The 14254-nt window shown below is 39.8% G+C and overlaps 1 protein-coding gene and 1 long non-coding RNA gene across 2 annotated transcripts in view; one reads left to right on the top strand and one right to left on the bottom strand.

Annotated features, from left to right (window-relative positions):
- The first annotated feature begins 2090 nt into the window (after positions 1 to 2090).
- Positions 2091 to 2653, top strand: LOC120440256. The gene is made up of 2 exons (XR_005613110.1): positions 2091 to 2148; positions 2231 to 2653. It is a non-coding gene; the product is annotated as an uncharacterized LOC120440256 (long non-coding RNA).
- A 3883-nt stretch (positions 2654 to 6536) lies between these two features.
- kif21b (kinesin family member 21B) overlaps positions 6537 to 14254 on the bottom strand; it is a 73258-nt gene continuing 65540 nt past the window's right edge. The window contains exon 33 of the mRNA XM_039612266.1: positions 6537 to 13172. Coding sequence (XP_039468200.1) covers positions 13124 to 13172 — 49 coding nt within the window. The 3' untranslated portion in view covers positions 6537 to 13123. The remainder of the gene's footprint in view (positions 13173 to 14254) is intronic.

The raw sequence follows: 14254 nt of genomic DNA, 5'->3' as shown, positions 1-14254 counted from the left end.
GCCAAGCAGCATAAAGAAAGCTTTTATGAATCATTGCTCCAAGACTGACAAACTGAGGGAAACACACATATACAGTATTTGTGGGAAGCCACCATGGCAGCCTATAGGTGGCTGATGGGCTGGCTAACAGCCCGCGCGCTCCTGCAGTACTTGTAAGTCAATGAACTCCATGCTGTGCCAGAGCCACTGGCAAAATAATAATAACCTGATTTTTCCTGAACAGGTCTACAGCAGACGCACAAGCTCTTAGAGTTAATTATGAAATTCTTGATAGAAGACTTGCAGCTACTTACCCAAAAGTTTTAATGATGCAGTAGTTTTTCTGCTGTGGGGAAAGTTCATCACTGAGTCCTCATGGGAAGGTGCCTGGACGCTCTTTTTGTTTTACTCTTTTTTTTTTACTAGAGAACCATATGTTGAGTGGGTTTATGTCTTTACTAATAAGTGGTGACTGAGTTTAAAAGCTGAAAATAAAGTGAAAATGATACAGAGCACAGTGGCAAAGAAATCCCTAAAGGCAAAATTTCTACAGGGAAGAAAATCCAAGGAGTGCTCAGCTCTGTGTCACACAAGCTGGCACAATTAAACTTGGCCTTTATCTATCTAGCCTGTTACTGCCCTCAAAAAGCCTTTTTTTATTTTATGGCTGGAATGCCAAAGCAAAATGTATTCAAAATAAAATGACTAAGTAATGCTAACACTGCATTATATTAATAGTGATATAAGAAGAAATGTGTCTAATTAACAGATTTGTTAACTATGATTTAAAGAGTTAGATTGCCATTCACCCTTTAGAGCTACATTAATAAAACAAAGTTGCACATCCCGGTGATGTCACTTAAACTAACCACAGCACCTATGCTTGACTCAAAATTATAGCATTTCCATTTAGCAAATACAGAATATTTTTCTGGTCCTTGGGTTTCAATTGTAGGAAATATTACCATGAAATATAATAGGAATGTTTTTGGGGGGGTTTTTTCCAGCCCTGAGTCATGGTTGTTAGAGAAAAACTAACACAATAGTTTGCAGGTCATCATTATACCTCCCGGCATTTGGTTTAATCTGTTATTACTTTTTCTACAGTTGCATTTTTCACCCCAGTTTTATGTTTATTGTTACAAAGAAACTACCACAAATGCTTCCAGGTAATAAGCCACAACATCAAACATATAATATTTACTTTATTACATTCAATCAAAGGGGTTTTTTAAGGCTATAAAGTAGCTTTAATTTCTGTATTATAATATGGTCATGGTGTCCTAATACGTAAAAACATCTGTACACAAATTATCTTTGTAATCCTGACAGGTTACTATACTACCTAAACAAAAATTATACAAGAAAAAATGTTTATAATACTAATGCTAAATGGTTTTGTGCATTATATACATTTCAGTCAGAGAATCAGCTTAAAACCAAGGTTGATACAAGTATTACTTGGTTATTACCTTGTAATTACATGTAATTAAATGTTAGTCTGAAGTGGCAGTCCTGTTTCTTCTATGCTCATGGCAACTCATGGCAGCAGCATCATATTTGGTGTACAGGCATTAAAGTGGTATCCTAGTTTTCCTCGCTAACGCTACACTAGAAAAAAAAAAGAAAAAAATGTGCTCCTGACCCCAAATGTTAATCTACTGAAACCTATAGTATAGTAGAAACTATAGATTTCAAACCGAATAGTTTTCTTTTGTGTGTATGTTTGAAGTCAGATCACAAAAGATGTTCAAAAATAACATTTCATAAGACATGCTGTGTGAAAGTAAAGTTCAAGATTTTATAACGTAATTAATTTATGATACGTCATTCAGTTCACACAAGTCAGCTTATTCATGTGCTCAAAAACTGAAAGTTAATTTGACATATTTTAAGAACTGTTGAGGAACGCGCTAACTTTTTAGATGATGCACATGAAAGCACACTGTGTTGGCCAGGTGGAGTATTTAAAAGGGTGCTTTTTTAAAAACACCAGATCACGTTGAGATGTCAACAGCCTTCGAGTGTCCCGATAAGGAGGAAAGTAGGTGGCTAATGTTTGACAGGACTGTTGTGATGAAGGATCAAAGGTCCCAGTCTGTTTTTCTGTCACAGCCTCTTTCATACTTGAGAGGGATTTCTGTCTGGGAGAGAGCGTATTTCATGAGGGTGAGTGTGTCTCTGAAAATACTCAATAAGTCAGTGGATCTTTACAAACTACTTTTCAATACTATGCACGTTAAATCCACAGGCACTACGTCATCTTCATCATCGTGATGGAACTGGCCTTTTATCCGGCGCTGGCACTGATGTATTTCTTTGGAGTGATGAAGGCCGCGCAGGATGACCGGGTGGAGCTGACCGACCACGCGTCGATGAACGTGTTCTGTCTGTTCGTGCTGGCACAGCCGCTGTGTCTCGTAATCGGTGGATACACCGGCATGGCTACTTACCTTCTCACATCTCTGATATCCTACAACTTCCTGCCATGGAAAAGCAGCACAAAAAAGCAAGCAAAAGAAAAAGACTCAGAGAAGAAGACAAAGTGAGAGCCAGAAACATACATTACATGGAAATATCAAGAAAGTGGATTCAAAAGGGGACTGGAGAGTATTTAAATTAAGAAAAAAATATAAATAAATAGCTATTTCACAAGACATTATCAGTCATTTAACCTGTTGTCATAAATGTGTTGTTTTGTCTGCAGTTGTAACGATCTGTGAGAAAGTATCTGTATTTTCATACACAAAGTGACCCATTTTATGATTCTCGATGTAGATGATGTTGTTGTAAATACATTCAGCTGGGTGACTCAATAGCCACAAGAGAGAAAATTGCAAACAAAAGGAACATTAAATCCAAAAAAACTTCACCAAGTGAAAAAATATACAGAATAGTGCACAGCACAAACAGAGCTACTCTTGAAATCAATCATTTCTAGACCTATTGGCTGGGAACCTTTCAAATAAGTTGAATACTTACTTCCACACCTTTATGATCAGGTTAGATGAGAGGATCAACACCATATTTTGTAATACTGAGCTAAAGCCAGCAGCTTGTGAGTTTAGCACAAAGATGGGAATGGGGCAAATTTTGGGGGGGGGGTTCCCTTTCTTTTTTCCATTGTCTTACAACATTACAGATAAATAGAGAGCCATAAAGGTACCTTTGGACTGATTCGACCTAGCTCTTTATGCTAAGAATCCATAACAAGCCAGCTAACAACTTGCCTCAGGTATTAATGATGGTGGAGCTCAGGTTAGAGATCCTTTCCCCAGATTAACTTAAAATGTATGCAATAAGCAAAAGTTACAGCTAGGGTCAAAAAGTTCACAGCAACCTTAATAAGTTGCCCAAAATAATGATTTCTCTGTCTCTCATGGAGTTAAGGAAACTGACAGGATGGCAAGTACTGTAGATATCATGAACTTAACCCATGGTTGGGTTTTTGGGACTTTGTCAGCTTTATTGACAGACACAGTAAGAGGGAAGCAGAGGGAGAGCGTAAGAGGGGAAGACATGTGGCAAAGGTCCGCGGGTCGGACGCTCTTGAGCATCACCTGCTCAGCACTGAGCCAAACCGGCGCCCCGTTAAGCCTAAACCCATCGCCTGCTTCATGGCACGATGCCGTCCTCCTCTTCACATTAAAATTGATTCAGTCAATTAGTCACTTTTTTTATTTAACACATTTTACAAGACTTAGTTGTTGGTTGTTGGAAGAATTAACAGTGAAGTGCTCTATTCTCAGCTGCACTGAATACACCAGGTGCTGTCACATCTCAGCCAAATTAAATAGTCAGAGGTCACAGTTACACACTGCAGATAATTATGGCGACAGGAGGATAGCATACTCTAAAATAGTTTCAGGTCTTCATCACAGCAAAGGGGAAATCATCAAAGGAGTTTGGGCTCATCATAATGGTTCGAGGTAATTGTTGTATCACTGTAGAGGCACACTGTGGTCTCAGGACAGCAGCCACTAAGGGAAATCAGAACCTGTGTGGAATAGATCTTCTTATTCGACTCTTGGCAAGAAGTGTACTTCCCAAAATGAAAAATTGTTCCTTTAAACTGAGAAAATGATTCAGTGAACATCTCCAAATTATAATTACATTGTTAATGTCATAATATGAAACCAATTAGCTCTGGACTGTAAAGTTTGTCAGTGACAAAAAAAGAAAGCGCTGGGTTTTTTCTTTTCACCTATGACAGTGACACTGAATGTGTCTCTGGCCTTATAGCTGAGTCATTTCTACTGAACCTGCCTACTTGAATATGACTAATCTGTCAATTAATTAAGTATTCAGTATATTATACACTCATGAACAGTGTTTCACAAAAGCTCCCACTAAACATAATTATTAAATCAGCATTGTGCTTTTTCCATCGGTGTTCATGAATGACTGAGTGTCCCTCTGATGTGAATAAGCCTGGTACCACAGAGCGTCGGGGTGTGCGTAAACCCGGACTCAAAGAGAGAGAGCATAATGGGATTAGACTGTGGTATATGGGTGATAGTCCAAGGCTGTGCTCAGTGGGTGCGCAAATGTGCAAATGCTTGCTGTTTGAGTGAAAAACAGTTCGTTTTTTTTTTTTTTTTTTTTTTTTTTTTTTGCAGGAAAAGAAGTTTATTAGTTTCCTCAGCACTAATATCCTCAGTTCACGACTTTCTCTCAGAGTACCTCTCACTTATTTCTCCTCCTAAGTGTGAATTTATGTAGAATGAATAAGGTTGTAACCTAAAGTGTCAATCATTCGCTATAAAGGCTCTAATTCCACAGTTATTATCCGTATATATGTTCTTTCAAGGTATAGCATGAGAAAATTGTTCAGCTTTTGCGCTCCACACATATTGTTTCCTATTCAGTATGTGTGGAGCATGTTCTCAGTTTACCTCCCTTAATGTCACACTGGAGGTGCTTCCTACTGCATCTTCATGTTATTTAAAATAATAAGCCTGCAGCTTCCCTTTTTTGTCACCCCAACAGGATTCTTCTTATTCCCCAGCCAGCACTCAAAACCATACTCCTTTCTTTCTTGTGTTTCATCTTCTGTCTCAGTCTTAATCCTTTTCCACAGTTGGGCTCGTTTCCATAATGTCGCTCCTCCTCGCTTGCATTATCATTAAAAGGGGATGGGGGGGGAATCTAATAAATTATATAATAAAGTGTAATTTCTCTTATTGTCTATTTAGGATCACTGATATAAAGTAAGGTTTTAAGAATTCAGTTGGAAAAGTGTGTGCTTCATAAGTGGCAGCTCATAACACACTGAGCAGTTGTGACAATGTCAATTTTAGTTCTATTTATTAATAAAACTGAAACAAAGGCACCTTTCATGCTGGTAAACGTGTAGCATACATTAGCTTTGTACTTCAGGCATATTCAGTTTGGGCTCTGTTTTGGTTTCCACTGATTACCAAGGAAAATGTCCGGGTCTTTAGCTAAATTATCCCCCATGTCCATGCTAACAGGTAGCATCAAGCTGTGTTTTGGCAGGTGATCCAGTACTTGGAAAGTGACAGGCCAGCCAAGTGGCCCACTGACACTGCCATTATTACAAAAACCCAAGGTTACTGTGATACTGGAAACTTTCATTTTGTTTTACCTACCAGTACCCTCTGAATATAGAACATAGCTACACTCTCGGGGTATTTGGCTGAGTTTCATATTGTGTTTTTTAGTTACAAGGTGATGGATATTGTAGGACAGAGACTGATGGATCAACTAGTGAAAACAGACTTACTGGAACGTTGAAGTGTAATGAAACAGACGGAGGCATTCAAATGAAATTTCAGCAGTTTGCTGTATGGAGAGAGCAGATGGAGCACATGCAGCTGGGATGTGACAGGGCTTGTGTATGGATGTTTATTTGTTTGTGACTGGCATCTTCAAATGGTTTCTGCCTCCTCTGAGGCGTTAATGGCCATCGTACATCACAGTGCTTGTGTCTCCCATCGCGGCTGGGCCAGGCGCAGCCCGACACAAGTTAATGATCAGAGTTTGCAAAGGAAATGAAGATTTATGAGTTTTGGAAATGTATCTCTATCCCTGAAGTAGAAAGAAATGAATCTAGTTGAAAAACATGCCCTCCCATGTCTACATTTCATCGTCTACAACCTGTTGGTCTGTTTGTACTGAATGATCATAACTCCTCTCCCATCTGCAATGTAAGAGATCCTTTGGTCTTTAATATCAGACAGACAGACTCGAGAGCTAAGAAGTTAGAAAGCTGGGTAAATACGATAACTAATAACAAAACTAAGTGTCTGATAATGAGTGTCATCTTCTCCAAAGAGATTTTTGATATTTCTTTATGATCCACAATAGAGGTAGGGTACCCTCTATTTGAATTATCCTTCGAAGAATGCTCATTACTCATTCGTCAAGCTCAGTGTAGGAATACCACATAATCAGCATATTCTTATATCTGAAGGGCTAAAATCAGCGAATGTTGATGACATTTTGCTTGAAAAACTACTCAAAAGGCATACAGAAGAAGTCTATCTGAGCAGGATGCACGAACATTACATCGCATTAAATCCAAAACCAGAAAATGCGCTTGTTTTGAACTGATTTATTGTCTTGAGGAAACACTGGATCCTTCTTTAAATATTTATTTACATTATTTACAGTTCAAACCTATTTTACATGGGTTGGTTGCATGCACATTATCATATAGTAAAAATAAAGTACAGATATTTACAGTCATTTAAGAGGGAGTAGTCTGTGCAATAAAAGGCACAAATGACCTTTGACCCTGCATGAATGTCTCACAAGTACATTTTTCATAGACACTGCCACATATTGCGTTACCATGCTACACACACCTGGAGAAAAAAAGCACTCGAGCAGCTGCAGAGGAGACGTGTGTTGGTGTGTGATAGAGATTCACTGACAAGCAGCAGAGCCGTAAAGTGCCCTCTCGATTGTGCCTAGACACGATCCTATCCTCTCAGCAGCCTGAGGCAAAGTTGAAAGTCTTTTTCAGCCATAATGATAAAGCGAGCAGAGACGGTGACTCACTAAGAACAGAATTCCACAATCTGTAGGACAATCTACAGTCATCAGAGATTCAGGATATTTGGCGAATGATTATCAATGTCCTACGTGTACCTTCTGTTTGATAAGGCAGTAAGGCCTGTTGGCGGAGGCATGAGGCTAATGCTGAGAGACTGACTACTTAAGGTTTTTTTTTCCCCATACAGTCATAAGACGGCTGGGCTGGAAACAAAGGGCTAAAGGTGGTAATCACACGATTGGTCTGACTGACAGCTTGACTCTCCAATCTGTTCTGTAGTCCTATGTTGAATTTTCTTGCCTGCGAAAACTGATAGATTTACATTTTTTATTCAGCCAATTCACCATTTGCTAAGCACCACCACTAAAACAGCAATAGCCTAAGTCATAGTTTCAAAAATGTAATAAGAAAAAGTGAATTTGGATTTGTAAACATGCTAAAACATTATGAACGGGCCTCTACTGTGATCAATATCCTGTGTAAAGAGATAGTAATAGTAGCACTGTCTATTTTATCCTTTACAGGAATAAATGACAGTAGCAACTAAGCAGTTTACCACCTACAGAAGTACCCTAGCATTATTTCCTAAAGCAAATGACAATTTCACATTGTGTAGGATTATATTACAAAAATACCTGTTCAGAACTGGAACAACTACTGCAATGAGAGCAAAGAGTAACAAAAGCAGCTCTGCCCTCATCTTTATTTGGTTTGGAGGGAAATGAGCACTGACACCTGTTTTAAACAGCATCAGATTTGCTCACTGGGTATTTGTTACATTTTCTGCAGCAAAAGAAAATGACCTTGCAAGAATAGACAAAAATAAATCAAACCACTGTGACGCCTGTCCAAGTGCGTCCTTATATATAGCTGTGGATTTCCACAGCTATATATGTAACCGGGGAACATGTACCAACAATAACTTGTAGTGGGGCTCAGCAAATGGTTGTGCGAGTGCTATTGTTTGAAGCGTTGCTTTTTTAACTAACACTGGGGGTACTGCTTTTGGATATTTAAAGTTGAGCGAGATGTGCAACTAGTCGACTAGACATTTAAATATTGCTGCTCTTGCTAATCAGTGCTAGAAATGCTAGTCAGTTAAATGTCTTGTCCTTTTTTTCTTAATGTACAACGGCAATAACTGGTTCAAAGAAGTTGCTGCGCCACCATGGCATCTGGTGCTAACCATGCTAGCCAGTGCTGTTGTGCAGAATTTAAAAAAAACTACGTAACGAGCGACTGTATGTCAGCTTTGTCAGGATAAACTGGAATGTAACCAGGCATCTGACGTGATGTGCAACCATACTGTGCACCGGGATGTGGACGCTAGCAAGAACCCAACGCTACTGTAGCTAGCCCTGCTGAGGTTAGCCAAAGGTTAGCCACCACTGCGCTTTTTGTTTTTGCAACATTATACATGGCACAAAGTGCTATACAGATAAGTAAATTTAAAATACTAACTGATAAAAAAGAAACGTGATTAATGGTTTCATATAGCTCCACACAAAATATGCCCGGCCAATGTTTAACTTTGTCTACTTTAAGTGTGCCCAGTTTTCATGTTTTCTGAGAGTTTTCTGTCTTTTAGACTAATCAGCTGGACTAATTATTTTCTCTCATCTAACTTACTAGCAAATTAGTCTTTAGGAAGATTCCTATTGATTACAGATTAATGGGTTTTACAGATTGAGCAACATATAAGCTGGAGCTATAAAAATCTACAACTTCTTTTTCCCATGATTATAAAAAAGGACAACAGGGATCTGTCTTTTTTATGATTGAATTAGTATCTTACATAATATATCAGCAGAAACATTATTATTACTCATTTCTACCCCTGCTATAGTTCTAAATGGATGTCCTCTTTTCAGTGTATTTTTAATGGCTGGAGCTTTGTTTGGGACTCCTAAAACCATTTCTTTGTAAACTGAGTCTAAAACATGGCTTAAATACATAGCTGCAAAACAGCCTCGTGTTCATTTTCAAAGTATGAATAAACCTAGCTATCAGTGATTCAGCTGAGGTCAGCCAATGAGAAAGAAGCGTCGCTTAATCTCAACGGCATCTCCTCTGTAATACGTGAAAAGGAATTGGCACAACTATTTACACATCGTCAAGTAATGAAGTGATGCTGAAGTACAAGTCTCAGAGTTTGGGGCAACTTAAGGTTGGGCTGATCCAAGGTCAGATGATAGTTTATTGCTTCTGCATGTTTATAATAACTCTCTGAGTAGATTTTATGCAGAGTCATCATTTTTGTATTGCATCTTTTGCGTGACGCATTAACAGTCAACAAGTCCAAATTCAGACATTTCGGAGATTTTGATTCAGGTGCACATCATTTAAATTAGCAATAAAAGAATGAATGACTTGCCCCCCCGAAAGGTGTTTCTGGACTTCTGATCAGCACCATCAGCATCGTTCAGAAAATGTACAAGCACAGGGCACGACAGAGAGTGCCTAAAGCTACAGAACTACAAGATCCTAGCATTAAATAGAAATATGGAGATGTTTTGAAAAATGAGCTAAATCCTTTCTCAGCATTATTACCACGTGAAACACATCACCAACCTGGTGAGTAGGGTCAGTTTGGCTAATTGGCACAGATAAATACATAGTGTACAGTGGAGTCAAAGTATACAACTTGTTAGTTTGGGAGTTTAATTACCCCACTGATCACATTTTTCAACACTCAGTCCAGTTTTATATTCAAACTACTATACAAATACCCTATTTTGTACATATTTATGGTCAAAATTCAGTGCACATCTTCTTTGGCCAAATTGGGAAGATGCTATCTTAACTGTGTACGCTCTGTACACAAAAGCACAGTACAAAGATAACAAGTAAAGGGAATCAGATGCAAAATCAAAACATGAAAATGGCTATTTTACAAGAAGGGGTGAGAGACTGACAGTACCATTTTTCTCAAAGTAAAAAAAATCTGTCAAACAAGGCATTTGTTTGATTCAAAAAGCTAGCTAAATTCACAGGGTCAAGTTATGACTAATATTATCCTTCAACCTTTACCTGAGTTTCTAATCATAGCAAAAATAACACCCAAGAATGCTTCATCATACTGACCCCGTAAAAATGTTTGCATTCATTACAACCTCCCCACCTCAAAAAAAACCCCTCCAAAACCCCGATACAGTGGCACGCAAAAGTTTGGGCATCGCAAGAGCTCTGAGATCTAAGACCTTAGTTCTCTCGTTTGGGCCGTGGCTTGATGATGATGCAAATTATTAAAGGCTTTGCAAATACTCATGCTTCAACACTAGGGCAGTCACTGTACTCCTTCAGCAGCTGCCTAGCACTCTAAAAATGTAAATAATTGATGCCCACACAGCAACAGCTATAAGAAGATAGGAAAGTGTTTTTGAGGAGGCGGTCAGTTAGTAAACATAAATAAGAGATGGTGGTTAAAAGGAACGATGGATGGTTAAGTTGAGGTCTAGAAATCCTAAAAACAAGTCTGATGGAGTCAGAATAGAAGTTTGCGGTCACAGTGTACAAAGACGTTTGGGGAGACTGGGGTTCAGGTGGTAAAGCGGGCTGTCTACCAATCGGAAGGTCAGTGGCTCGATCCCTGGCTCCTCCAGTCCACGTGCCGGGGAACCCCTGGCCAAGATACTGAAGTTACCCACAATGTGCCACTGGAGTGTGAGTCTGTGTCAGTGGTAGAAAGTGAATTTTCTGAATGAGACTTGTAGAAAGCGCTTTGAGTGCTCAGTTGGTTGGATAAAAAAATAAATACTTGATCAAGTCGATAAATCGAGCTTTGGTCTTATGTTTGAGCCAGTGGCAAGGGAAACTTTTTTGCAAAAAAACGCTAAAATAAAAATTTTACAAACATTACTTGCCAAGCCATTCGCAGTAACAGAAATTTTTAAAGGGGGTGCTCAAACTTCTGCATGTCACTGTAATTGTTTTTGGAGTGTAAGCAGCTTCAGACTCATGTTGGACACATGAAACAGCAGCAGAACATACTCACGTATCAGAGCAGAGTTGATGCTGAAAGCACTTCATACTCTCAGCACGCTTTTGAATGTGAACGCTGTTTTATGATCCCAGCATCACTTAACTCAACTACATACTGTGTGTCTCTGGGTCTTTTATAAGGAAAAGTGCACTACATCACCAATATATTATTTTTTTAACAAAACCGAGAGATACTGCCTAACTGAACGAAGCTTAGCTGTAATACTAAGAGACTGTGAATTGTGTGTTGTTGTTTTTTTAAATCTAGCGGTAAGACATCTATGTGTTAAAAGAAGCTCTTGTCATTTTGGAGTGGTACAGGAAAAGTTCATAAACAGATGTGAATGCTTGCCATTTTCAGGATTATAAATCAGAGGTGTCAGACAAAAAAAAACGAAGGAGATTTTTAAATGACTTTAAGAATCGCTGTCGCCCGTCGACATGTATGGACGTGTATGTTTGTCTCAGTGGAACATGGCAGTGCTGAATCTGTTTCATTAAAGAGACACTAAATCAACACAGTGAGGGACGCCAGGACCTATCAGGCAAGATGGATAACCGAAACATCCTCTGAAATCGTCTATTTGTGTGTGTCCACAGTTTGTGCATATGTATGTGCTGCCCACACACATAATCTGCCACATAAACAGATTTGTACGTCAGTGCACGGGTACAGGAAGTTTATTCCTGTCTGTAAGTATAGCAGCAAATAGTGGGTGGAAGAAAATTGGGATGTTAATAATAAATCCCTCTCAGTTATGACCTACTTTCACCCAAGTAATCTTGCCTGAAAAGCTGGTGAGAGCTGCGAGACCTCTAATTAAATTGGCTTCCCAGAGAAGTAGCTGGGAAAGAGGTGGACTCCTCAGTAAGGCTGGTCAGTCTGACACTCTTACTAACCTCAAAGATCAGAGTGGAGCAGGAAAGAAAAAAAAGGCCGGGGGAAACGAGTAGCGCTCCTATTATGCTTTGCGTCGAGGATAAATGGCAGGTATGAGCCACACACTGAAGGTTGGTTTGGATAATGATCTGGCTCTCTGCCCTCGATGCGGCACTCAAGAACGTGTGAGGAGCGTCTTCTGTTTGTGTCGTGCGCATCTGCAGGGGTGTTTCTTATTTTTGCCGCAGTTAGCACTTCACAGAGCAGATAATAAAGTCTGTTTGGGTCCTCCAGGACCAGTGCTACCTCGGTTGTGCTACTGGACATGTGTTTCCTATTTGCAAGGTCAGCAGCCAGACAGTCTGATAACCCGAGGCCCACAGAGGACAAATCCACACAGAGATCAGGAGCTACTCAGAGCATTAAAGAAAAAAAAGACTTCAATATGTGGAGCACCAGGTGTTTTTGTACACGGAGACCCGTAAAAATGTTCACTCCCACCTCATACTGTAAGTCCAAAACAACTGAGGTAGGGAAAATAATAAATTAACACAAGATATTACAAAAATGAAAAACAATACAGTTCCACTAAGATAGTGAGAGGAAGTTGATCGTAAAGGGAGAAAACACAGAGTCAAAAGCAGAAGACTAAGTGATGGTATTTCCAAGATAGTCTGTTGACCCACTGCTGTGAACACACAGTATGATTGTCCACTTGTGTTCTGCATCCGAACAGCCACAATGCTCCCGATTGGATGAACACAGGTCTCAGTTCTTTAGCGTCCCTCTGGGGTTTTTTTTAATTCAGGCTGTGTCTTAATTTTCAAACAACAGATGCATGAATACACATGTCTCTGAGCAGGTCCAGCTCACTGTTTGAAGGAACAGAAGGACACTTTTTCATTTATTTGACACCAGGCTGCAGTAGTTTCCATGTCAGGAGAGAATCCCTTTTTGCCTGATGCACACACACAGCCAGGCACGATGCTGTTTCTCTTTTCCAAGTAGCACCACATTTGAATGGCACTTTCAAATTGGCAGTAAAAAAAATCTGAAAGGCAAATACTTTTTCTTTTGACTACATATTTCACCTCGGCTTTGTCATGTTGCCTTGTGACAAAGAAGGAAAAAAAAGACACTCCGATCGCCTTGGAAACTGTGATTTCAGTGTCACATTTCTGTGGTAGAAGCGAGCAGGTCACAGATCGGTGGCTCAAGTTGTGGAAAAATGGCTGACAAAGGAACCGCCGTCCCAGCGGTTCTCACCTCTTCCTCCACACCTTTGACAGCCAGATCTTCACCGTCTTGTCGCTGGAGACGAAGAGAGAGAGAGAGGTGGGATGATGAGCAGTCGAAAATCAAGACGAACACAACAAAGGGGAGAAAATAACAGAACATCAATCAGGCACTCCCGCTTTCAAAACAAGTCATTGTACATCAGACACAACACAAAGACATGAACTTCAAAGAACACTTCGAACACACACACACACACAGACTTCATTAAAGACCCTTCCACATGGTGTCACAGTAAAAACACCTCTCCAACCTAAAGTTTAGGAGCAGGTTCATAACTCTGCAACAAGTAAATCCAATTAACCCGCCCACAGCATCGCTGTTACTCTGCTAACCGTGCAGATTCATTTTCACAGTTTCGCTTGCTCATTCTCACCGTTCAGGTCCACTTTGTATTAGTCAATTAGGTAACGCACAGAACAACATCGCATTTTCAATTAACACTACACACATATGTTGCTCATAAGATTGAGCGTTGATTGGTTTTTGGGGGGGATTTTTTTTAATAAATAATTTGTGTGAATGTGAGTGTGAATGGTTTTCTCTCTGTGTTAGCCCTGCGTCACATTGGCGACCTGTCCAAAGTCTACCCCGCTGCTCGCTCTATGGCAGCAGGCATAGGCTTCAGCCTCTCGCCAAACCCTGGTAAAGGTAAGCGAAAGAGACTGGATGGATTTTTTAAGCTATAGCCGGTATACATAAGATGGACGTAGTGCTGTGATGTCACCCACTGGTCACAAAGTAGCATTTTTGGAGTGTTGACTTGATCATTTCTTTTTTCACGACAGCCATCTTACAGTCCTCTGAAATGTAAAGTTTTCACAGCATTAACTACAGGACTTAAGAAGGCAAATAGAAATCAGGTCCTGCTAATCAAATGCACTTGGTTAATTGATCATGAGCAAGTGTGAGCACTCCTATAAAAGCAGAAACTTTGGCAGTTTTCTGGTGTGTGGTAACAGAGCGCCAATCTTCCCAGGAGTGGACATCCCTGTGTGCAACAGATGGCCTCAAGCACAGCAGCAAATCTACAACAGAATGGCTGAAAAAGAAAGGAATAAAAGTGTTGCAAAAGACTGATAGTCATACAGTTACTG

The sequence above is a fragment of the Oreochromis aureus genome, linkage group 5, assembly GCF_013358895.1.
Source record: "Oreochromis aureus strain Israel breed Guangdong linkage group 5, ZZ_aureus, whole genome shotgun sequence".
In the NCBI taxonomy this organism is placed as follows: Eukaryota; Metazoa; Chordata; class Actinopteri; order Cichliformes; family Cichlidae; genus Oreochromis; species Oreochromis aureus.
The sequence above is the reverse complement of the archived record's forward strand: the minus strand, read 5'-3'. Positions and strand labels throughout refer to the sequence as shown.